Here is a 25,957-nt window from a genome sequence, read left to right as displayed (position 1 = left end):
TAAAACAAGAATCTTCATGTGATTTGAAGTACGTGAAAAATGAACTAAGCTTATCATGAAAGAATGATACAATCTAGTGTGAGTACTTAGAACAGCTTTGTCAACATTTTTACAAACTCAGAACACCCTATCCAACACCGGGAAGAAAGAATTCTCTTAACTTACAACCAAACAAGCAAGAGGTAAAGAAATTAAAAATCTTGAATTAATACCAAAACAAAACGGAAATTTTGGTGGGGGGTGGGGGGGGGGGGAAGATAAATGCTTGCTATTATACAAGGATTTGAGCACCAAAAACCCCAGCAGCGTTAGCAGAAAAACACGTTAGCACGTGATGGCTGGTCAATAAAATAGCCAGGTGGCTCCTTTTTCTCCTAGACTGGTTTTGCATTGCTCTCTAATATACAAGGGTGAAGACAGCATACTAGGTGCTCCCATGAGACCTGAGAGATGAAACAGATTGTGCAGATATAGATGCAGTTGGGCTGTTAACTTCCCTGGGACTGTTGACATCGCGATCTCCATTGATAGCTCTTGCTTTTCCAGTAAGCCTGTCTATGGTTTCTTGACAGGCGTCTATAAACCAATCTTCGTCAGGCAGTACACTGACAGAAATATAGATATTAAGTTCCAGAAAATCAGCATGAAAGAGCCAGTAAATGTTGACTCAAGCAAGTTCAAATAGAAACAATAATGCAAGGGGGAAAAGTAAAAAAAGAATCAAGGAAGAAACATAAATAAAACAAACCAACTAGGTTGTTAGTCACAGAAACCTCGCACCAAATCAAGAATTAGAGAAATAGGATAAGATGGCATTTGGTCATCAGGTGGGGGAAGAATCTCACCTGAACCCATACCTAAAAATGGCAAGTTGCTTGCTGAATGCCTACATGATGCATAGTTATAGAGAATATTTGAGACAATGGTAGGTCTGATTTATAAATCAAGTTTCCAGGGGTGACTAAGAACTGGAATCTCATTCCGATGAGAAACACAGTTAATCAGAGAAGCCTGGGTGGCCTGGTCTTTCACCAACCTCTCAGGGCTTTTATCAGTTAGCAGTGCTTTCTCAGGGCTGGCTTCTCTTTTTAAGCTTTTGTACTCATCATTGAAATCTAGCATCATTTTACCTCCTTGTTGGTCTTCTGTTTTGGCAGATTCAGGTTCTATTCAACACGGGTGAAATCACCTCCTTTTTCTGTGTTCTCCTTGGTTTCTGTCAGTGCCTTTTTGGTCTTTTTGTCTTTCTTCAATTGTTTACCTTTAGACCCATAGCCATAGTTGTCACGGCGACGACGCGATGCAAGGCGGTTTAGGCTAATTGAGGCGATGAGTCGACGAGGCGCCCTCCGAGGCGCTTTTGAGGCGGTTGAGGCGTTTTAAGTGAAATTTTTAGTGTACATCTCATTCACTCTAAATCTATCATATGTTATTTAATAAAAAAAACTAATATCAGACTACCTCAAGTCATCCAACATACTACAAACCACACATAATAGGTCCTAAATAAAAAGTCGCAAGAAGAAAGGAAGAGAAGAAGTTACTTGTCACTGGCCACTGCTTGCCGGAGTGTCGCTGCGGGAATGGAAGAGAAGAAGAGAGGAAGAGAGAAAGAGATTAGGGATTAGAGTGAGAGTGAGAGTGTGAGACTTGAGTCAATAACTTATTCTCTTTCAATTTTGTTTATTTTTATTTTAACATTTGATCACATGTAACGTCATTATACATATGCATATAGGTTCAAACAATAGATACTTTACAATCGGAATCTAATAAGCATTTCAATATATGCCTTCGATTAGGCATCTTTCTCGTGATTTTAAAAAGAAAGAAAAAAAAGCGGACGCCTTATTGCCTAAAAATAAGGCGACGCCAATTTGAGGCGCTCCGAAGGAGCCCAGACGCCGAGGCGACGATTAAGCGACGCCTAGGCGACGCCTAGGCGACGCCTTGACAACTATGCCCATAGCCCTCATTGAGTTTTCCCATTTTTGGATTATTTCAGTTTAACTGTCACTTAATTTCTTTGGTATTGTATTTGATACTTCTGCTTGTTTTCATTCTAAAGTGCTCAGTTGGAAGTTTCTCATGTCTTAGTCACAAGACTCGCAATGCCTTCAGCAGCATTCCTCTTCCTCAAGCCACCAAGGTCTTCTGCTTGAAAATCTAGATGGTCTCCTGACAAGAAGAAAAGGAAGACAAGAATGGTCACTGGCTAAGTTGTTCAGGTCGCTGGAAGTTTACCATGTTCAAGTTTGGCTGTTTGTTCATTTTTTTAAACTCAAGCTTATGTATGAGCCTGTACAGCAACATTGTGAAGATGTTTAGACATCTCTATTCTCTAAAGTGAGTTTATCTGTCAGAGGAAGCCCCTTTTCCTGCTTCTGGTTCTAAATTAGGCAACCGGGAGCTTGATGAGTACAGTTTGAATTATCAGTTATTCCAGCTTTGGAAAACCTTTGGTTTCTTGGAATAAGCGATTGGAGAACATGAGCATTTTACCGACTCTTCTCCTACTAGTGTAATGGAAAATCGACTGTTGGATCTAACTACAAACTGACAAGGATGCTGGATGCAGTGAGCACCTCTACAACTTACGACATCATCAGTTCTGTATTATTCCACTCTCTCAAAACTTACTCCTGCATTTACTGTTGTTCACTTGAGTCCACGTTTCATGGCACCCTCCTTGAACTTGCATTATTATAATTCTGTGTAGTTCCTCTATTTTAGTATGAATATTTAGTGTGGAATTTATGTAGTCTAAAAACAAAAACCACCTATAGAGCCTTGCATTCTTCTTCTCACAAATATAATCTCATGGATCTTCGTTCACCTAAAGGAATAACCACAAACCGCCTTTCTGCATCATGGAACACCTGGAGCATTGTTTTGCCAACCATGGTTGGTTTCACTTTGGCACACACCACTCTAAACTCCCAACCAACATCAGGTTCAGACCACCATCCTATCCTTTTAAATACTTCTTCTCAGCAGCATCAACTGGCATGGACATATCCAAATTTTCTATAATTTACAAAATCAGACTAGGTTTGTCTCCATAGAAACTGTCTAGCTTTCCTGGTCAACTTAAGACTTGGAATCATTCGGTGCTTGGACGACTAGAGACTGTTAAACCCAGATTCTAGACATGATAGACTCTAAAATCTGCAAAGCCCATTTCTCTGGAGTTAGAGGCTATCGACCATTCATACCTTCAATTGCAAAAAATCCTTCATATTGACTTGACTTTCTGGTTGCAGAAATCTACACACCATTATATTTCAAAGGCACACAGGAATGTAGCGTTTCCTACCATTCTTGTGCCAAGATCAATCTAAGGTATCACCTGATTTGGGCTGTCAAGGACTCAAGTGGGAATGTTCTCACTAAGACACCTTAACTGAAAGAAGGTTTGCAGAACATTTTTCAAACCTCTTCACTGCCGCCTCTAACTTGGACCCATCTTTCATCCGTCCATTGCCACTGCTCTTCAATTTCAGGATGCTGTTTTCAGTATTGAGAAATTGAAAGCACCCTCAGTGACAGCCTGTCCCTTTTCCAATCTCAGGAGCTACCTGTTGGTTTTAATCATAACCCCTTGCCCTCATTCCCAAACGACCTAATGCAATCTTGCTTAAGACTCTTGACCTATATTAAACTCTGCAATGTTTTATCCAAAATAATATTAAAGATTATGGCTACTAGATTGTGGCCGTTTTTACAGACCATTTCACCTTTTCAGTCAGCTTTTGTCAAACGCAAACACGTAACAACATATCACTACGGCTCATTAAATATTCCAGTTCAAAGCCAAAACTAGGTATGCAAGGTTATAAGGTAATCAAACTTGATATGCCCAAGGCATATGATTATGTGAATTGGTATCTCTTAACCTCCATTATTTAATTTCTACATTTTAATTTTCACTTGGACTAAACTCATTTCAGCAGTCAGCTAGCTCTATCAAGTTGGAGGGTAGGAGCTTTGAACATCTTCATTCATCTAAGTGTCTATCGCTAGGCTGCCCATTAAATCAGTTTTTACTTTTGTTTACAATGTAGTGTTTGCCCAGTTTATTACATATTTATCAGGAGCTGAACTTGTTTCAAGGAATCAAGATCACTCACATAGCACCAGAAATTATCCCTTTTGCTGACTTTCCTAGCTGTACTCAACAAACTAATCCAAATTCAAATAGAACTGTATAACTAAACTCAAAAGGACTCCTTATCATATGCTAGACTGAATCAAACATAACTTGAACTAAACTAAAAACATAAAAAAGACTATTCTGCCTTATAACTAAAGTTGGGCAGAATTTACATAATCAGATACTAAAATAAAAACATATTTTCGTACTTGGCCTGAACACTAAACTTGGGCCCATGCAATTAGCCCATGACCATATAAACCTGCTGAATAAAGGCCTAACACCCATATCCATCAACCCTAAGTTGATTTCAAAGGGGAGTTGGCCAATTTGGTGCCAGACATGCACCAAACAGTGTATGTTAAACCAACTCAGAATTTCTTTTTCCATTCCATTTCTGATCTTAGTTTCAAGATTCTAAAGCAGAAGGGTCCTAAAAATGGACTAAAACCTCCTTCTGAAATTAAGAAACTAATGACCCAAGTAAATCTCCTATATTGGAGTAAGACATACCCAAATACATCCAAGTAGCTAATTAGCCCCTCCAACCTTTACTGGACCAACAACCAGGTTGGGGCTGTTACCTTTATCCGAGAAGTGTGTTGTTTCAATCAAACCATCATTGCAATACATATTCTATAATTAAACCTCCTACCATGGTTGTCAAGGCAGCAAGGTGACCAAATTGATTAGGGCTCCGCCTAGGCGATAGGCAACAAAGCGGCGCCTAGGCGGCAATAAGTCGACCAACATGGTAGAAGCCACCTTGAAAAACCGAGATCTTGGTCAAGATATACAATTTTTTGGCGTTAACTCGGTGGCCCATCTCAGTGGGTTTTAGGGTCCCAATTGGGTTGAAACTTGATATTTAGCCTATTTAGGCCTTTTAAACACATTGGTGGCCTTGGATTTGTCAGAAAACAACCCTATGTATGATTTCTAAGTCTACCCATAGTGTGAAACTGAAATGTTGTAGAATTAGAGAATGCAAGGTTATACAACATGTAATATAGAACCTCTAAGGCATATAAATGAAAAGCAAGTGTATCAAATGCATCAAGTAACCTAAATGTTATCAAAATTCCATCCATATGAGTATCACAATCTCAATTTTCAGAATAAAATAATAAAACTATACAACCATTAGAAGTTCTATAAAAGTCATTAAATCATAAGTTAATAAGACAAGCAAAGAATGATTGATCTTCCTTCGATGTTGTAGATGTGCTAAGAGTAGTTGCACGTGAAGAAAAAAAAAAGAAGCCAAAGTTGAGAGTTCCAACGAGATCTAAGGCGAGATATGGCAAGATCTCGAGCCAGATATCCCAACTCTCTGCTCTCGACCTCCATCTCGTCTCGCCTATTTGAAAAAACCAGATATCTTGCGAGATCTCGCCGAGATCTCCCACACCATGGTGACCAAAGCGGTTGGGTCAAAATTTTGCAATACAATACTTTCTATAATAAGCTAAACAAATATTCAATAGTCACATTCATCCAAAAAAAAAAACATTCAAGAATCATAATTATAAAAAATTATTCAAAAAAAACACAAACATAAGTTCATTTCATCATACCATGGTTGTCTAAACGTCCGCCTAGGCATTTACTGATTCATTGATTCTTGATATCGAGTATGGCTCATGCTTCACATTTTGTGCCGACAGGCATGGGAGTCCCACTCCTTGGTGAGTGGGCAGAGGTCCAAGGAGGCCACCCCACAAGGGTGTGGTGGCAGCGCCTCGGAGCAAAAAAATAGATCCTATGGCACTTTGGGCCTTGGAGTTCCTTTGCAGTTTGGGCGTCAATTAAACAGTTCAAAACAAGGTGGTTGAAAAACCGCCTTGCCACCTAGATGAACACTTTGACAACCATGCCTCCTACTAATGCAAAGACACACATAAAGCCAGGTTAGGGTGGTAGTGTTTCAGCTAGGGTCCCCAAAAGGTGGGTTGTTCAGTCTAACCATGATAGTGTTATATCAGAAACTGCACCTATGCCATAACCCAAACTGTTTACTACTACAAAGACACCCAAGTAGCTAGTTAGCCCCTCGAACCCTAATTGAACCAGTCTGGTTGTATTGCATCTCGGGACTCCAAAAAGTGGGTTGCTTCAGTACAAAACAATTGCAAATACATCAGAAACTGCATAATCCAGCCTGCTACTAACGTGTACTGGAACAGCAGCTTGGTTCTTCCTTGGAGATAAACATAGGGGCATTAAGCTTACTATGCCAGTTGAACTGTAAATTCTCAGAATTGATTTAGGATATGAATGATGAGTTAGAATACAAAGAAGAGAAAGTATGTTCTCAATATTAACTGTGGGAAGTATTTTAAAGGCATGAGCTTTGTACAGAACATCTAGGGTCAACATCAGCAATTTTAAGTAGAGAAAGTATTAGATTTGATTCCCAATTGAACTCAACCAACACTTTCAATTTGATTACTTCATATAAGCAATATGTTACGGTTTAATTCTTTGTCGTATGCTAGAGTGAAGCAGAAGGTAAACGTCAATCATACAAGCCATGCAAGTAACAAGACAAATCAACCAAACAGAAACAAGAACAGTTGATGTGTTTGTAAGTGCCAAAATGTAGTAAATAATGGCACACCTGTTTGGATCGATTCCAGTAGTAGCAAATGCTGACATGGCTCTAGATATGATGTCATTAATAACTTGATTCAAATTACGTGATAAATAGCGCCCTTGAGTTGCAAAGTAGATGACAAACTTCATATCAAGATAGAACTGCACAAAAATCCACCAACAGTCCAAGATTAGGTTCTGAAGCAATGTGAACCAGAATACAGTGGAAGACACCAAATCCATCAAACCTGTTGAAGGCCAGAAGGACCCAAAACCCTTTGCCCTTCCTCCATATCATCCCAAAAGGTTTGGTCATTTGAAAGCCATAAGATGACAGTCTCTGTGAGTCTCATCAATAAAATAGTCGCAAACCTTTCCCTGCCGACAAACATATCTGCTGCTATGTGTCCCATATTATTCAATTTAGAAAAAAGTTCCTGAATGTCACAATGACTATTCCACATAAGAACTAAAACACTGGGAATACAATTATGTTAAAATCATTAAAAGCAACACATCAGGAGAACAATTACAAGAAAAAAAATATATTACTGAGCTCAATTAAAAGTTACTCGGTTTCGATAAGAATAATTTAGCCTTCAAGCATTATTGGGATAAGAATTGAGGATACCAGAATAATAAGAGTTCTTGGTTATTCTCTAGAAATATGATCAGTCACTAACAGGTCTTACAAGCATCTGTTCAAGCTCAAAAATATCATCACTTCTCCATCGCGAACCACCCTACCCCCCCCCCAAAAAAAAAAAGTCAAAAAGGATAAAATAAAAAGAAGGAAGCTAAGACTCTAACAATCCAGATTAATTGCAGAGTTCTTAAAGCTTGTCATTAACTGATGCAGAGACATTCCAAAGTTGCCCTATATTAGCCTACATATAAGAGGGATCGCCACATAGACCCTTGTGGTTCTATTAAAAAAGAAAGTTCAGTCTACATGCCATTATTAGCTATGATTCATTAGTGTCTTTCGTTTCAGTCATTTGTATTACTCATTTATAAGTTTTTGGGTATGAGCTTTGATTGGTCAAGTTTCCATGTTTTCATGCCAATTTTACACTCAAAAGTGTTTTGATGGGTCCATCTGTCAGCTAAGGATTCTGAAACTCATGCCTACTTTAAGAACTACATATAGCTTCATAAAATACTGGAGGTTCATCATCCAATCAGCCTCCTCTGTTTGCATTCTTCTCTTTCTAGAAATATGCTTTGCTAGCTATTTCCTTACTAGTATCCTTGGACATGCCAAAAAGTTCAGTGAAACTGAAGTGCTACTGGCATAATGGGTTTGGCCAACCTAATCAGATGATATCAAGAATAACCTCTTATGCTTATTCTGAATTCCCAAAATAGGATAGGGAAGTATCTAAGAGCACTCCCACTTCTGGACAGGTTCTGATAAGGGGCGGTGTCATTGATTTTTCATAAATCGTGAGTTCTGGACAAAGTTTGATAGGGTGGGTCTTTGGTTCTTTACGAAAAAAATGAAATTTGGAGCATCATTCTTAATGGTAACTAACATGAAGCCTTGTTCAATCAGCTGCCTAAAGGTTGACAGTTGTTTTTCTTTCGTTTGCTTCTCCCCCATTTTCTATAATAAACACTTTTTCAAAAGTGAAAAATGGTGTCCAACAGCCTCGATGCCTAGGTGACACCTTGGCAAGATTAAAGCGCCAATAGCAAGCACCTTTTGTCATACCCCAGGCCATATTTTCCAGATATCTTATTATAAATGTAAGGGATAATTATTATTGCCCCCATGTACTATAGCTTAGTTACTGAAGGGACCCTACTCTTAATGAAATTCCTATTGCACCCCCCCCCCTTCAATTCTAACAGTGTTAGAAACCATTATGGTTGAATGTTCAATATCTGTTTCATTTTCACCCATCTAGATTTATGAAGCCAAAAAACAATACCATATGAAATACCAATTTTACCCCTGTATCTTGACAATTTAGATTCCAAAAAGTCTGATGAGATAAAATAAAATTCACCAGGGGGGGGGGAAGATGAGATGAACCGGGCAAGTTCTTTTTACCAAGGAAAAATAAAATAAAATAAAATAAGAGAAGAATAAGAGAAAGACCTTTTTTTCCCCTTTCCCAAGCAAGGTCAGAGAAGAAGACAAATTTTTTTTTCATTTTCTTTTTTTAATTTCAATAAGAGAACCATTTAGCCCTTTAGGTGTAGGATAATTTTTTCCCTAAATACTAAGCGTAGTAATGTAATTTAATATAAGTGTAAATAAGTAAAATAAAAGTTCATGGTTATTTTGGGGTTTTTTGAATAAATCAAAGATGCCATGTCATTATTTAACTAACGGAGCTTAATGGCAAGGGGGTCATTAGTAATTACAAGCACAATCTAAGGTTGGGTTAGTAATTTCAAAAATTATAAGGGATAAATAGCAATTAAGCTATATTACGGGGGGGGGAATGACAGTGATTATCTCTAAATTTAAAGGTGCAATGTGTCTTGCCGTCACCAAGGTAGTGACACGAGAATTTGTAGTCTTTTGTTAGTTTTGGTCTTTGCCTTTTTAATTAAGGTTTTCTAAATCAAGGTTAAAAATAGATTTCTTGAATAGTTCAAAAGTGACTTATGTTATAATTTTCCTTTTTCCTATTCTTCTTTTTTTATTCACTTTTTTTTTTGGGGGGGGGGTAGTGTGGGAAGAAGAGAAGAAATAAATGAGAAAATGAGATATATTACTTTACCACATTTGGAGAGAAATACAACCACCATCAAGCATTTGTGCCAACTAAATGGGTTTGTTACATGGATTCTTACCTTCCAATCAACTTTGTTAAGGCCGTAGTGGATACAAGGTCTACGCTATGCATACCCTTCTCACCACTTCTCTTTAGGTTATCTAAGGTCTGCCCCTAGTTCTTTTACTTCCTTCAATCGGGAAGCAATCACTTCTCTATAGAAGGGAATTTAAGGGCCTCTAGTGAACATGGACGTGCCACCTCAATCAACTTTCTCATAAACTATCATTTGTCGGAGCTACTCCTGTAGTAGCTCCAATATGATCATTTATTATCTTAATCTTCCTAGTTTTGCCACTCATTCATCTCAGCATTCTCATTTTTGCTACACTTAGTATATATGTATAATGCTTCTTACCAGCCCAACACTCTACAACATTATCATAGCAGGTCGCACAATGGTCCTACAAAATTTTCCTTTGAACTTAAAAGGAGTACATTGATCACACAAGACCCAAACGCACCTCTCCACTTCATCCACCCTATTTTTATTCTTTGGGACACATCATCCTCTACATCACCTTTTCTATTTATAATTAAGCCAAGGTAACTAAGATAATCGCTTTGTGGAATCTCCTTCTGATGTGACCACGAGTTGGACCCCTAGCTGAAATCATAGGTGGGGCCCCTAAGATGGCTCCAAGAGGCCCTCATAGACTGGCCCCCTAGTAAGGGTATTTAGGGCTTTTTCAATTGCTGGAATTAAACCAGATTTATTACTAGAGTTCTATTTGGGTTTTACTTCTTAATTTGAGTTATTTGGGTTTTACTTCTTAATTTGAGTAGTGTTTGAATTAGTTAAGTTGTAGATAAGGTTAAATTCTTTTACAAGAAGCGCTCTTATCCTTTAAAAGTTCGCTTATAATTAGGATTTATCTTATTAGTAGTTAGTAGCTTGAGTGTCCTAAGGAGTTCTTTTTCAAGTGAACTTCCTTAGATAGAGTCCTAAGTTATTTGATCTTTTACTTTTGGCATACGTCTTTAGATGTTTAGATTCTACTGCAAGGGTTGAGATTATGTGGTGGATCCCAGTCTATTAAGGAAATCCCTCATAGTTAATCTTTTAGTAGGCTATAAATAGCCTATTCTTTCTTTGTAATTCTTTAAGTCGGATTATTGAATAAAATTTGATTTTAAGGATCGTGGTTCCTTGTTGAGGGGGCCATGGTTGAGTAAGAAATTTGTTCAAGGATCAACAACCATCAGTATTCTGGCATCTTCAAAGCATTCAAGGCTATCTTCTTCAAGTCCAGCAAGCAAACAAGTACAGCAGCCCCCATCAAGTTGCCCAAGTCTTTTTAGGTTCTTGAACTGTTTTCCTTCAAAGAATCCCTAATTTTCGCTTTCAACTCATACAAACATGGATCCAAAAACTAATAAGCTTCTTTTCTATCAAATCTAGGAATAATATTTTCCCTTCTCCATTATTCTGTTAAATCCCATACTTCCCATACTGACTTTGGATATCTCAAAACCGTTCCCATGGGAAATTATTAACTACTTACGTTTTTCCCCATCATCTCATAAGAACCCATCTATTTTTCCCTAGTGTTTCCATCCAACTCCCATCTATTTCAGAGCAACCCTTAGGCATCTTATACAATTATTGAACTATTTGCTGGAAGTTTCTGTGCGAATCCTGAATTCTAGGAAATCTTCTCAAGAAACCCTAACCCTAGAATTGGATTTACATCACCCTTCTCATCACGTTCCACCACCTCTTAATCCAGCCGATCACAACAAAGTTACCCACTAGATAATCCATCCTCATTTACTTAGTTTAAAGCCTTTTGATTCCATAGTTTCTCTCTATGATTCTAGCTCAATATTAATCGTTGATTGTGTCTCATCCATCAGAACAATATCACCAGCATAAAGCATACACCAAGGAACCTCATCTTGAATGTCTTTGATTAAATCATCTATTATAAGTGTAAATAAATATGGGGTTAAAGCTGATCCTTGATGAAACACAACTATAATCAGGAATTCATCACATTTCACCCCCCGCACCCAAAAAAAAAAAAAAAAAAACATTCTTACACTTATCACCAAACCATCATTACCTATCTTTAACTACGTCCAAGTATTTACTTCCAACATTTCTTCTCTCTAGCACTTGCCAAATCCATGCTCTAGGGACTCTACTGTAGAAGCTTTTTCTAGGTCAAAAGAGACTATAAGAAGATCTTTTGTACACTTTCTGTCTTTCCAAAAGTCTCCTAATAAGTTGAATAGCTTCCATTGTAGATGTTCCCAGCATAAAACTGAATTGATTCTAAGTAATAGTGGTTTCTTGTATCAAACAGGTTTCAATTACTCTCTCCCATAATTTCATAATATAAATCATCAATTCTATGCTTCTACAGTTATTGTAGCTTTGAATATCTCCTTCATTTTTGTAAATTTGGGCTACAATGTTTTTCCTCCATTCTTTGGCATTTCCTTATGCTCATAATAATATTAAACAACTTGGACAGCCAAGCTAACCCATAGATTCGTGAGCTCTTCCATACTTCAATTGGAATTTCATCAAGACCTTGTGTCTTGCCTACTTCCATCCTCCTTAAGCTTCTTTTACTTTGGACATCGGAATTCTAAGAATATATTTTTGGAAATTGGTGCCACAATGAATGATGTAATCAACCGAATCATGAATACTTGAAGTATGTTCATTTAGTAGGCTAGAGAAATAGACTCCCCATCTCTTCTTGATGTCCTCATCATGTAGCAATACTTACCATCTACGCTTTTAATAAATCTAACATTGTTTGGATCTCTACTCTTCCTGTCCGTTATTTTAGCTATCTTATGGATAGTTTCCCCTCTTCCTTCATGCCTAACTCATTCTATAAATCTTCTTACTTCTTCTCCCTTGTTTTTCCCACAATTTCTTAACTTCATTTCTAGCTCACTTATACCTTTATAGATCCCTTTACATCTTTAGTCCTTTGCCATGTCTTAAAGCTAGCTTTCTTATTCTTAATGGCTATTTGGACCTCACCATCCCACCACCAACCTCTCAATAAGAATGGTATTTTTCTTTTGATTTACCTATGACATCTTTAGCCAACTTGTTAATACACAAAGTCATTGCATACCACATTTTATTAATGTCCCCCTTAAATTCTCACATTCCAAGTTGGATTACTTCATTAGTGAAAGATTTCAAGCAATCTCCTTTTAAGTTCCACCACCTAACCCTAGAATAGTTAACCTTACACTTTTTATGAGATTGTCGAGTGAAGCACGTATCTATCACCACTCGTCTATGTTGTGCGGTTAAGCTTTCTCCCGGTATCATCTTACAATCCTTGCACAACAATTTATATGACCTTCTAGATAGGAAGAAATCTTTGGTTTCTATATCCGACCTTTTAGATGTTCCTCTCTCTTTTAACTCAGTATTTACAATAGATAAATCAAAAGCAACAGAAAAATCTAAAATTAGGATCCCTTCCTTATTCCTCTCTCCAAAACCATATCCTACATGTATACCTCTTAGGGACACCTTGACAAATATGGAAGATAGGAGCATGGCACTAATTTCGGTCGAAACGACCGAAACTTCGAACAAAATTTTGAACTTCTAGAAAACTATGTAATGAAACTTGGGACAAAATTTTGGACTTCTAGAAAACCATGTAATGAAACTTCGGACAAAATTGTGGACTTCTAGAAAACTATGTAACTTAAGAGACATCGAAAAAGTACATCGTTTCAACCGATACAGGTCGAAATTTCAACCGAAACTGATCGAAACTAGGGTTCGACCAGTTTCAGCCGATTCCTTTAATAAAACTCAATGTTATCAGTCTAAATATGTGATCCACTTCTATTTCACAGCTTAGGTTTCGACCTTCATAGCCACCTTTCATCTAGTACTCGGAGCACTACCACAAACAGGGGATGGATCCACTAGTTCCAAGCAGGCCCTTAACACAAAACTGGAGTCTAGGACATTCTAGTTGTTGGTTGGTTATTGTATTTTGTTGACTTGTTGTATACGTAACCATTCTATCACACAATTCATATATGCTGATGTATCTATGCTTGTATGCAACACTGTTTGTACTTCTCGGAAACTGTTTTGTTAGTATACTTGAATGATAACTTTTAGTGGTTTGTTTGGGCAAACTATAGATTTTATTATGTTTATTATGCTTTAAATAGGTAAGAGGCAAGAAATCAGATAAAATGGAGGCCATAGAAGCCTCGAAACCTAGAGTCAAAACTTTGCTCGAAATGTACCAGGTTTCCATCAAAATTTCAGTTTCTGGCCAGGTCGAAACTGGCATCAAAACCAAGATTGTGATCATTGTATAGGAGAAGCCTTATTAGTTTCCTTATCCAATTAATGTTCCACACCATGGCTGAGGTTTATGGATAAGACTATCATGTAAAACCCCATGAAGTAGCTTAGGATATTGATGGGAACATCACACATCCACCCATCACTCACAACTACCAAAGACAAAGGAGACTACCTCGGAACCTTTTTGGCTTGGTTTTGCAAGGCATACGAATAGGTTTACTAGTAAGGGTCATTTGGACCATTATGAAAGTGGTCCACACTTCACTTTTCTTTAAGTATATCATGGGTTTATTTATTGCAAGCATAATCTACGAAGTTCCCCTTTTTTCACAATAATTCATATCTTGGATTTTATTCTATTGATTGAAAAGGTAGTCTAGGAAGTTTACTTTTATTCACTAAAATTACATTTAGTAAGGGGATTTTATTTAACTAACGTCTAATTACCAAGGAGGCATTGAAAATTATTGGGGGGGAAAAAAGAAAGAAACTCAGAACCTCGCTGATGTGAACCAGAATTCAGCACCTTGCAGAAACCCAGGCTAGGGCCCCAAGGCCCAACCAAGATGGTGCATCTAGGGCTGGGCAAACCCTAGAAGGTGTAATTTGGTAAATTTAAGCCTTAATTATCTGCTGGATTTTAATTTCAGAATTTATTTCTTTATTCTCAGTCTTGTTTTGTTTGGAAGTCTTGATTTGATTTGTGAGTTGAGTTCTTAAGTCCTTAGGAGTCATTCTTTAAAGTTGGACTCCTACAGTAAGTTCGTCTTTTGTTTCTAGAAGAGTTCTTTTAATTGATGTGGTTATTAATTAGTTGTAAAAGGGTATTCTAACTTATAAAGGAAACCCTAGTTAAGTTGGTTGAGTCCAAATAGTCTCCGAGTTTAAGTTCTTTTTTATTAAGTTCCATTTTGATATTTTAAAAAAATAATGATAATAATAATAATAATAATAATAATAATAATAATAATAATAATAAAGGTAAAGCTATAAATAAGCTAGCCTATGGTTGTAAACTTCAGTTTTCATTGAATAAGAATTGAATATTGCTTGTGGGAAACAGGTCATGGTTCTCCAAGGGAGGGCCATGGTGCATTTTCATATCTTCAGATCCAATGCAGCATTCCATCCTCAAGTTCCAGCAGCAAACACATCTCAAAATCAACCCATGAGAGTTTGCTAACAATCCATGTGTTTTTCCATCATCCAATAGAACCGATAAATTGTTTCCCAGTGTGTCCCTCCAACTCCCATATATTTCAGAGCAACCCATAGGCATCCCATTAAATTTTTGATTTATTTGCTAGAAGATTCTGAGCAAACCCTTAATTTTAGGGAATTGTCCCAAAACCCTAACCCTAAAATTAGGTTTTATGTCACTTGAGACTGCAACCCTCTCTCCCTGGCGGAAGTTCTTCTCCTTCTCTCGAAAGACCTTCCTCTTTGTCTTTTCTGTTTCTTCTTGGCTTGAAACTCTCCCTGCCTTCCCCTTGCTGGTCCTATTGTTCTTTTCACCAAAATCCTTTTCTCCCTTCCCCATAATTTTTTTCCTCATCTACCACACACTCACGGCAGGAATTTTCTGTCTGCCATTAGTAATCTTCTGGTTTTTCTTCTCTTCCTTCTTCTTTATCATCTCTTGGCTTTTCCAGTCCCCACCTCTTTTTCTCCTCTGCCTTATATCTTTTCTTTTCTGCTTTCGTCATTCTTACTCTCCTCCATTTCTGCTTCCATATTCTCCTATCCTACCTAACTCATGGCAGGCCTGCTGCCTCTTAGTCCGTCTTTCTCATACCTGCCAACAGTCCCCTTGCTGTCTCTCCTTGCTTCTTCTTTCTTCTCCTCTCGCTTTCTTATTCTCTCTTCTCTACATATAACCTTTCGTCAGCCCCGTTCTGCCAGTGTCTCTTTTCTACTGTCGTCTCCAGTTTCTTTTAGTTTCCAACCTTATTTTCTGCAGGGATAACTCTCTTAATTCCCTACACACCCCTTGCTGCCCCGTTCCTACTGTTTTGACTTTTGAGTGATTGCTCCCTTATTGTTCCAGCATTAGAATAATTGCTTGATGCCCCATGGTGATTGGTTTGGTTTAGGAACTAGGGTTTTACGTTGGATGTAGTACTTACTCCTCGATTGATGGAAGATTGATCATTATGACCTATTGTAATTTTTATTACTTTGAATGCAATCCCTCTAATCTCTTTGCCTAACTGTGTGGATTGATCATACGTGAAATCTGATTTTCTTCTTTAAGTCTTCAAGGTAAAGATATTTGCACTTTACTTATATTAGTGATTGCTGAATTTATATTCTGTATTGTTCTTCTATTCCGAGTCTAAGTATGTCATGTGCAAGTGCCCCCCCAGATACTGTTCCTTATAGAACACCCCATTCCTAGGGCTGTCCTACAACAGATACCTATGGCAACAACAACAACCAAAAAAAAATTTACTGATGTGCTTGTGTTTTTTGAAACAGAACATGTACATGGTGTCAGGTTACTTTTATTTCTCCAAAATGAACTGAATGAAAAAAGGGGAAAAAATAATAATAATAAAACTATTAATGAAATCCCCAAAAGAACAGACTGAAAAGAAAAAATGTTCAAAATCATGATAAGCAGGACCTTCACTCCACATCCACCTTTACTACACTACTATAGCTCTGCTGCCACAACCACCAATCCTTAACGTTCCAACCCTCGCCCCTCCTTTAACGTTGTCACAGATCCCCAATTTTACCATACAGCATCTGTTGGTACTAAGTAATCCAAAAATAACAGAAACACAAAAGACAGTTTCTAACTCAGAAACATTGCTACACACAGCCATACTGAACCAGTGTTCCTAAAAAGCATAGACAGCTCAAGTCAACTCATTGTATAAGATACAGATACAGTCTGGGGCTCAGAAGCTTTACATGCATCAGACACTGAATTTGAATACCACACAATTGCAAGATAGATAAGGAACCTAGAATGATAACTAAAGTAGTAACAACATAAATACATTCAATTTAAAAGTGCACACAAGTGAGGGTCATGATGTAACACCCTCCCCTACTTTTACAAAGAAACTGTTTCCAGACTCAAACCCATGACCACTTGGTCAAAATGCAGCAATTTTCACATTAAATGTATTTTATATAACTGCTCTTAAACTTACGGGAAATCACATTCAAATGCACACATGAAATTCAGTTGGCTGGTCCACAGCAAGACAAAGAAAGAGACAGAAAGAGTTCAAGCACATGGAACACAAAGAAACATATGAACAATTGCCCAATCAGTAAACAGTAGATCACAATAGATGAATAACCAAAATAAATCATGAAAAATACCAGAAATATTGGAGACGGCAACCACTCTGGCTGCTCCACATTTGCATCCATATTTATATACATGTCTGCACTAAGATGGGTATCACCATCTTCAGTAAAAATGAGATCAAGTGCATGCTGTTGACAGAAACTATCTCTTAATCTATCAATAGATCTCTGAAGACGCCTCTTCCACTCTCTTTGTTCAGGAAGACGGTTTTGTCTGTTAGAAACCCTTCTACTGGGATCATCTTTCACACTAGCCTGGTTCAGAGGGGATAGCTTCATGGCTGCACGTGGCAGCAGCTCATCTGCTAACAAAGATGCATTTGCCAACAAGGCAATCTGCTGTTCTTCAGTTTCTGCCATCCGAACAATCTTATTTCCAGAAGCTTCCAGGTTTCCTTCTTCTTCAATTGAACCTGGTAGTGCTTTAATAAGCAAGTCAATGTATGAGTTGAACACATGGAACATGCCTTCCAATGTTTGACCCCCCAACTGCATACTCAAGAGTGGTCCTACATCCTCAAAGAAATCCTGAAAGGTAGTTGGACCATTAGGTAAACTGAATCAATTGGACATATCAAAAACACCCATGGAAGAAATAGATGATCCTGTGCAATACTAGAGTTCTAACCCTCATAGTAGGTCCTACTACATAACTCCAAATATGCTCAACAATCACGGCCACAAACCACACAATGGTATATTATATTGACTCATTTCTCATAGTAATAGGACCACTAAATTTCTCAATATGAAGCAGTTATGGTATGTTATGCCAATTAAACCTCTGGAAAGATTTACATGGGTGGATTTGGTGTGATAACCAGGAACCAGGATGAGTGACATTACAATAATTATCTAATCATAGAAACCATTGAGAGAAAAATGATATTTCAAGGCTTAATATGTAAACCGAGGTTCTATCAAAAAAACACATGCAGAAATATGAAATTTTTGCCATAAAATGAACAAGAAACCTGGTTTTTAATAGACTACAACTGACTCATCTTAGGAGGACCACAAATTCTAGAAATACCAATAATACCCTGATCTAACAACAGTTCAGTAAATGCCAAAGCACTATAAATGATACTCATTGACACAAAGTTAAAACTGATGATGTGGAGTGTCACAATAATTTGTGTACGTCAGGAACTAAAAGACCTCAATTCTCCTTTTGTTAGAAATGATTTCTCCTAGTGATAAGCAACCGCAAGAAGAATCTCAAGGTGGCATGCTTGGGAGCTTTTTTACGTCACATGCCAGCTTGGATGCTCGTCTTACAAATTCAATCACCCTTGACTGACAAACCTCTTATCCAGAAATTCCTTCTAGATATGCACACACCCATGGACTACAAAGACATCTCCTTTGGTTCTTTCTGATAGGCAAAAAAGTTATTAAAGCAGGTCAACCGAATACCACAAAACATGAACCATGCATTAATTCTTTGAAAAGGAAAAACCTGGACAAATAACAGGAAAATTACCAAAAAAATACAAATAGGTTGTAATATGCTATATGCACAACCAAGAGAAACCATAGTACATCCCTTGCCAATTTCAGTATCAACAAGATTTCGTCAAATTTTTTTTTTTTTTGGGGGGGGGGGGGGGGGGGGGCTATGTGTCGGGAGTGTGACAAAAAACCCCTAGGGTTGCTGGCACTACTGTTTGGTGTATAACAACTAACATACTGGATCATGCAAGTTACAGTAATAAAGTTAAAAACAGAGCTGCTGTCACTATGGCATTCAAAAGGGTGATAGTCTAGCGGAAATCCCACTTCTGCAGGGTAATGAGGGACCAGTAAGCACCAATCCTAACTCTCAACAATTCCACAGCCACCTCACTACAAGATGGGAAGAAGTGGAACATACCCCTTCCACACCACAGTGAATAAGGCTTCATGCATTTTACCTCCCCACCCCCAAAAAAAAAAGACTTCAAGCAGAAAACAAATTATTTACCTGAACCATAAAATTGAATCGATGAGCACTGCTCGAAAGTTTATATTGGGATGCCATCCCAGAACCAACAGACGCAGTTGAAGATCTACTAGAGTGGCGGGTAACAGATGGAGGATATGAGAGCCCCCAATCATCTGCAGCAGCTAAGGCGGCGGTGCTTTCTTCAATTCGTTTCAAATTAGCAACCAATGCTTGCTCAACACTAGGCCTAAAGAGTTTTAAGAGAACTGGACAAAGAGCTAAACCACGAGCTTCTAACAATGAACAATGACCCAAGGCTATTTGAACACACTCGGCAGCAGCTCTAAAACCTCCAGCAGCAGCTGAGGAAGCCAATGCATGCCTCTTCACAAGACGTGCAAAAGCCTCTGTCTGATTTGTAGCCCACATAACAAGCTCGGAGGAATATACTGGCTCCTTACCAAAAACAGCCAAAGAATCACTTGCAGCCTGAGCAATTGTGGAAAAAACTAGTTGAGAAAGAGCGGCAGTATATGCTCCGCCATATGAAGTGCTTGAAGGACGAAGACTTTGCATGTTACACTGAAATCTTTGGTAATGAGCATTGAGTAGCAAACTGTGAGCACGGGGTCCATCTCCAAGTCTTTTAAGAGCTGAAACTGCAGCACGGAGCTCACCACCACGAGTAGAGGACTGGCAAGCGGCTTCGGAAAGTAGATCAGCTAATCTTTTCTTCCGTTCAATAATGGCAGTTTCTAGTGACTTGAGTGCAGCTGGATTCATAGTTTTCTTTTCTTTAGCTTCTGAGGCCAACTTTTCCCCTTCATCCAGGGCATTTAGAGCTTCATCCACCCTCCTCTCAGCTAACAAAACATCAACAAGATTAGGGAATTCTTCAGACCATTTCTCTATCTCAGAAGATTCACTGTCTTCATAATTAGATACTCCCTGAGCTTTGGAACCTTCAGAAAAATTGGTGGACAAGGAATCAATGTTTACTCCTTCAGCCAGACCATGAATTAGAGCTGCCTGAGTAGACAGATGATTTCTGATAGACAGAAGTTCCCCCTCTAGATCTGATATTTCCTTTGATGTGCTGTAAATAGTTAGAAAACGCATCAATAATGTCAAACAGTTAATCCGAAAGTAAAATAAAACTGATATCCTAAACAATGGTCAGACCGGACATATTGGTGAAAGGTAAAAAGATGAAAATTAACATCAGGTTAGGAATAGTTTAGGTCTGCCAATATATCTATCGAGTCAACAGATTCAAAAAAGGTTTAGTTTAGTTCACTAAGCATGCTGAAAAGTCAATGGACCCCAGAGCACAATTCTCTTGTAGTGCTTGTTTCCACAGAACCTCGTAGTCTCATTGATGGGAAAATCTCAAGTATTATACTAAAGCAGAGAAAGCAGTACTAATGACTTGCATAATTTTTTAACATGTTGCTTTGGAGTGTGTGATGTTGGTGTTTGGTTGAATTCTTGGATGCTATAACCTCCAGGATTGAGGGATTTTGATATTTGCATTCCCAAATCAAAAATTCTACTCGTCAAAGACTCTAAAATTTAGACAGCAAAATTATTCCAGACCGGAAACTAAATTAATTGTCACTTGTAAAATAATACACTAGATGTGGTGTAGAAAGGAAAGATATGGACGATATAGCAAGAAATATTAAACTCACCGTATGAAAGCTGTATAGTTAGCATAGACACTCCTGCGCATTTCCTCAGCAGAAGCCTTCTTCAGATCTAGAAGAGATGAGCATAATTGCCTGATTTCCTGTAGGAGGACGCAGAAACATGTTACGCAGAGTCCTAAGAAAATCAATGAATTCCATTAACACTAAACAAAAATGACACAGATATGGATTATTAATGCAAAACATATCAAATATGGCATGGTGCAATGAGACACTTATACCACTGAATAATCACTTCTCCATTTTTCTTTCTCAACCATTCATAAATTATATTAGGGGAGATAGAAAGGGAGAGCAACCCCCAAAGAAGTCAACAAAGGCAATCCACAAGTGAACCAACACATCAACAAATGTAATAACAGCAGCAAATCCTTGCTACAAAAACCTGCAGTTATGCTTTCTTCACAGAAATCCCAGTGTGTCTCAGAAAAGGAAACAAAAGAAAACCCCAACCCACCAGCCATGCTACCCATATGGGGGCAGTCTTGGGTCCATAATAAAAATCAGCTTAAAACTAGGATCAGGATGAAGAAATATCAACAATTATACATACATATGAAAACAATGTAATTTTAAACAAAAAACCAGTTCTGTAGGTTACAACAAGAACCACCCAGAGGCTGTACATAGGAGTACACATTAAACTTCAGAAATTCAGAAAACAAGAGTTGGTTATCCAACTGCGACTCCGTGAAATCGAATCAGACAGACAGATAACCTACCTAAAAGGATTTCCCATCCCTGGAAACCAAGTTCTAATCAGAGAGATTATGATACTGGATCTTTCGATGATAGAACAGATTGCTTTCAGAGAACTACAGAACTAGACAGCTTATGTAATCAGTCACCTTAGTGATCAATAAATTGGTAATCACGATCAGATGGTAAAGGAAAATGGAAACAGGATCCACTAAGTTATGAAGAGTGGATAGTGAGGGTTGAGCTAGAAAGCTAAAGCTGGTTAAAGAAAACAGAGAGAGAGGGGAGGAGTGGTCGGTTGAAAAAACTTCTGCGTCAAATAGGAGGAGAAACAAGGGAGACAAAGAATTGGAAACAAGGATATGGAAAGATCAAAAAGTTTAACCTCAATTAGAAGCTAAAAACCAAATCAAACAAAGAGGAACAAGAGGGGAAAAAATAAATACATAAATCAAACCAACCAATGAACACCAGCAATTCTAAAACCCAAACTTCTATGTCCAATACTGGCTACATATTTATAGCTTACGAAAACAGAATACAAGCATGAATTCTTTCTCATGAATTAGAACTGGATTAAAAGTTATTTTTTATGCAACCTACTTGATGTAGACTAGACAAGTTTAGGTTTGGCTTCAGGCTGTTAAATGGTGAACTTGAATAAAAACCAAATCTTACTCAAGAACTTGAAGTCACAACCTAAATTTCACACCATCTCTGAACCTTCTTTTAAATCCCAACTGTCCATCATCTCTGAACCTACTATTACCTATTTCACAAACATAAAATCTCATACGACCAAGGTAAGTAGGTAACCATCCACAAGTCTGACTGATTACTCCCAACCTCACCCCCCAACAAAATTATTTGATTCAGGTTGAATTCTGATCAGCCAAAGCCTATAATTGCCACTTATCTCCTTTTTCAAAACCGAAAATGATGAAAATAACCACCAAACCAGAGCACCCTGTCTTAAAGCGGTAGCCATAATTAGCATCTGCTAAACCAAGCTGTTTTCATATACACCAAGAATAGTAAATGATTCTTAAGACCTCTGCCTTGCATACATGGATATTTTTCTCCCTTCTGTGTTCCCAAGTAGTTCCTCATATGGATAAGATCCCATCTTCTATCAGAGTAGGTAATACTTCAGCATATTACTAATATAGGTATTGCAAATCTATCACCTCCTACACAAGTACACAACCAAAAATCTTTCTAACTTTAAAGCACGATCAATCAACTCTCGTAAATTCTGCCCTTACTGACAATTATACAACTGCTATGACACTAATTGTATAAAATCTAACAGCGCTTTGTACTTCATCTTTATATTTCAATTGGTTATAGTTCATTTACTAACAGTGCGTAAATTCTGCCCTTACTGACAATTATACAACTGCTATGACACTAATTGTATAAAATCATCCAGCGCTTTGTACTTCATCTTTATATTTCAATTGGTTATAGTTCATTTACTAACAGTAATCAAGCTTGCTTTTACAGTAGAAGAAAGTGGCAAGAATCTTGAAACACCCTTCACAGAAAGAAGATTGGCAAGAATGGAGGTAGAAGTTATCAAGAGATAAGACTAAGGCTATTATGCCAATACAGATACTCTAGAAAGGTGCAGCCTTTTGTGCTCCTAAGCACCCAAAAAAAAATCTAAAACAGAAGTAGCCAATAATAGAAATAAAAGGCACAGAAAGAGCTCAGTATTAACAGGGACAGTATAAAAAGTCTAGCCACCCTTTGGCATATCAAAGCATAGTCTGGTAAAAGAAAGGTCTATCAAGTGAGAAATAGAAAGTAGCCCAAACATACTAGCTACATCCACAGGTCCAAATCAAGTTGTATCTGAACATCACAATAAGGTGTACTTCCCTTGGACGGTAAAGAAGATCATGATGGGTTTGCAACATATCAAGATTTCAAGATTTCATGAACCATTACATCCAGGGGGCCAAAATACGACCAACAAACTCGTAGCCTTGAATATATATACAAGTTTCAACAACTTTAGCATCTACAAGCATGGTCTTGTGGCACAGAACTCCCTTAGGTTCCCTAGGATGCTATAAAACTCGTTTCTTTAAAGGATTCTCATATATATATTGGGGGTTAGGGAGATGGATATTATGTGTAGTCGAACTCGGACCTCTTAGGTGTTAGTCATTTCCAATTGACCAACCCCTTGGTGGTAAAGAACTCATTCCTTTTAGTCAATCAACTTGAGAGCTGGTCTTCCATCTACCCCACTTGGTAGACTGTAGTTCATAACTACAGTTCACTGTCACTATAGAGTACAATTTTAATGCAATTACACTCACAATCTAGTATAGAAGATCCAACTGTAATATACCAAAAAAAAAAAATCCATCTGTAGCCTTATCCTTAATCAGAGGGCTTGGCGCGTCCATCTTTAGAAGAAAAAGAAAAAAAATTTATTTTTTGCCCTTTCTTTTGGTTTGGTACAGACTCATGACCACAAACGATGAGAAATAAAGCAGGAAAACAACTTTCATGACAGGAATGGAAAGTTAGATGTACTCAGCAAGTATAGAGTAGCATGACTCCATTCGAAGATTGACAAGAACGATGTCTAATTTGATCAATGAAACAAATTCTTTCATCAAAAAACCTGAACGGGTTAAAAAAGCAAACTCAATTTTTCTGACCAGATGACAATTCCAGCAAAAATCAAACTTCATCCAACAAATCTGAGAAACTAAAAACTAAATATAAATGGACCTTCTCATTCAAGGAGACACATTTCGCCTGAACATAAGCGTCAGCATCAAATCCACTACTCATGAACAGATTAAGTTTCTGATCAAGCTGTACTCCATTCTCTTGAACGCTTCCATTGACTACTTTCCCCGACGCCATCGATCCTCTCGACCGGGACGTCTTCGCCGACGCCATCTCTCTTCCTATCTCTCAATTCGAAATCAGAATTCGATCCACGAAAAATCAGCCGAGAATTGGGGATTCAGTGAAATCAAGCTCTGCTCTTCTTGACCCCCTTCTCGCGTGCTATTATGAAATTTCTAGAACCAAATTTTGGGGCTTCAAATCATTTATTTCTACTGTAATCAACCATTAATAGACCTTGAAGGAGAAGATGGACGATTCCCAACAACAAAGATCCATGGAGGGAGATGGGTTTCTCGAGAAAACGTGTCTTGAAGACAAAATCTGCAATAGAGAGAGAAAGTGGAAGAGAGCGTCAGCTATGCTTCTTGTTTCCGTATCCTTGGAATTACTTTTGGTACCGGTAGACTCTAGGAGTAGTTTTGACTGCTTAATTCCACTAGATTTTCCTTTTTTTTTTCTTTTTTTTTCCTTTTTCTTTTTTCCGGTATGAATTTTCCACTAGATTTGGTTTAAAGATAAAAATAGAGATTAAGTATGGGGTTCTAAATGGAATAGAACTTTTTTGTTTTTAAAGAATTGGAATAGACTAAGATGGATTGGATATATTTTTTATCTTTTTTTTTTTTAAGGAATTTATTTATCTCTCTCAGTTATATCATTTAGGAGAGTTTTCTTCTTATGAATTCTTTGTAAAATTTCTTTCCTCTTGTCCGAAAACACATCCTATCACTATCAAAGCTAAATCTAATTCAAAGAGATGGTGGAAAGAAAACCAGAGAAAAAGGAAGCAACCCCCAACAACGGTACCCCACCAAAGATGTACACAACCTACGTGCTCTACTATCGTTCCCCACATAAGTAATTGAGCTAGTATGAAATTCAACCCTATCCTAGTCCTAACTCTGATCCGGAAACCCGGTTGTTTATAAGTCTGAAGACCCGGAGTAAAGGAAGAAGCCAACTATGGGCCATCTCAGTAGAAGACATGGTGTTTGACCTAGAACCCATGGATGTTGATGTTGGTGTTCCAATCTTGGAAGTTTGTGCAGATTTGGAAATTTCCAAATCTACACCTGACTGAAGATGAGATTAGTTGAAGGACTTGGAGTATTATTTGACTTGATTCGAAGGCATTTCTACACCCTAGGTATGTCACTTGATGTGTGTGCAAAAGCCCTTGAGGTTTGGTGTTCATTTGATCCTCCAATTCCCTATTTGAACTTTGCTGACCTGATTGGTCGACTAGGCCAGTCGACCAAGCATTCAACCAATAGTGTGTTAAATCCGAAAAAATCCAATTTTAGGGTTTTTCACTCTCTATTTAAACACACTTCGTGTTTCTTAGTGTCATCTGCCTCCAAAACACTTTAAGAACATGGGAAGACTCGTTTGAAACTCTCTTCGATGATTTCGAAGAATTCTCTGCAAGATCTGAAGTCTCTCATCTCCAATCTGCCAATACAAGGTTAGTAATCTTTTCAGTGTTGTGATTTATCATTCTTCAATCTTGTTCTTGTCTGAGATTGGGAAGAAGATGCTGCATTCTTGCAACCATCTCTTCCATGA

The 25,957-nt window shown here is 37.8% G+C and overlaps 1 protein-coding gene across 1 annotated transcript; it reads right to left on the bottom strand.

Annotated features, from left to right (window-relative positions):
- Positions 1-24,788, bottom strand: LOC149018565 (exocyst complex component EXO84B-like). Its single transcript, XM_089152763.1, has 7 exons — positions 24,266-24,788; positions 20,798-20,895; positions 19,146-20,202; positions 17,192-17,707; positions 6,997-7,185; positions 6,774-6,910; positions 1-605 (listed from the first exon to the last, which is right to left on the bottom strand). Exons 1-7 carry the CDS (start codon positions 24,437-24,439, stop codon positions 425-427), a joined length of 2,352 nt encoding a protein of 783 aa, XP_089008889.1. The 5' UTR covers positions 24,440-24,788; the 3' UTR covers positions 1-424.
- Positions 24,789-25,957: the final 1,169 nt, after the last annotated feature.

The sequence above is a fragment of the Hakea prostrata genome, chromosome 4 (genome assembly GCF_041222555.1).
Source record: "Hakea prostrata isolate BN-2017 chromosome 4, UWA_Hpros_2, whole genome shotgun sequence".
Taxonomy (NCBI): domain Eukaryota; kingdom Viridiplantae; phylum Streptophyta; class Magnoliopsida; order Proteales; family Proteaceae; genus Hakea; species Hakea prostrata.
This window is presented reverse-complemented; position numbering and strand designations above follow the sequence as displayed.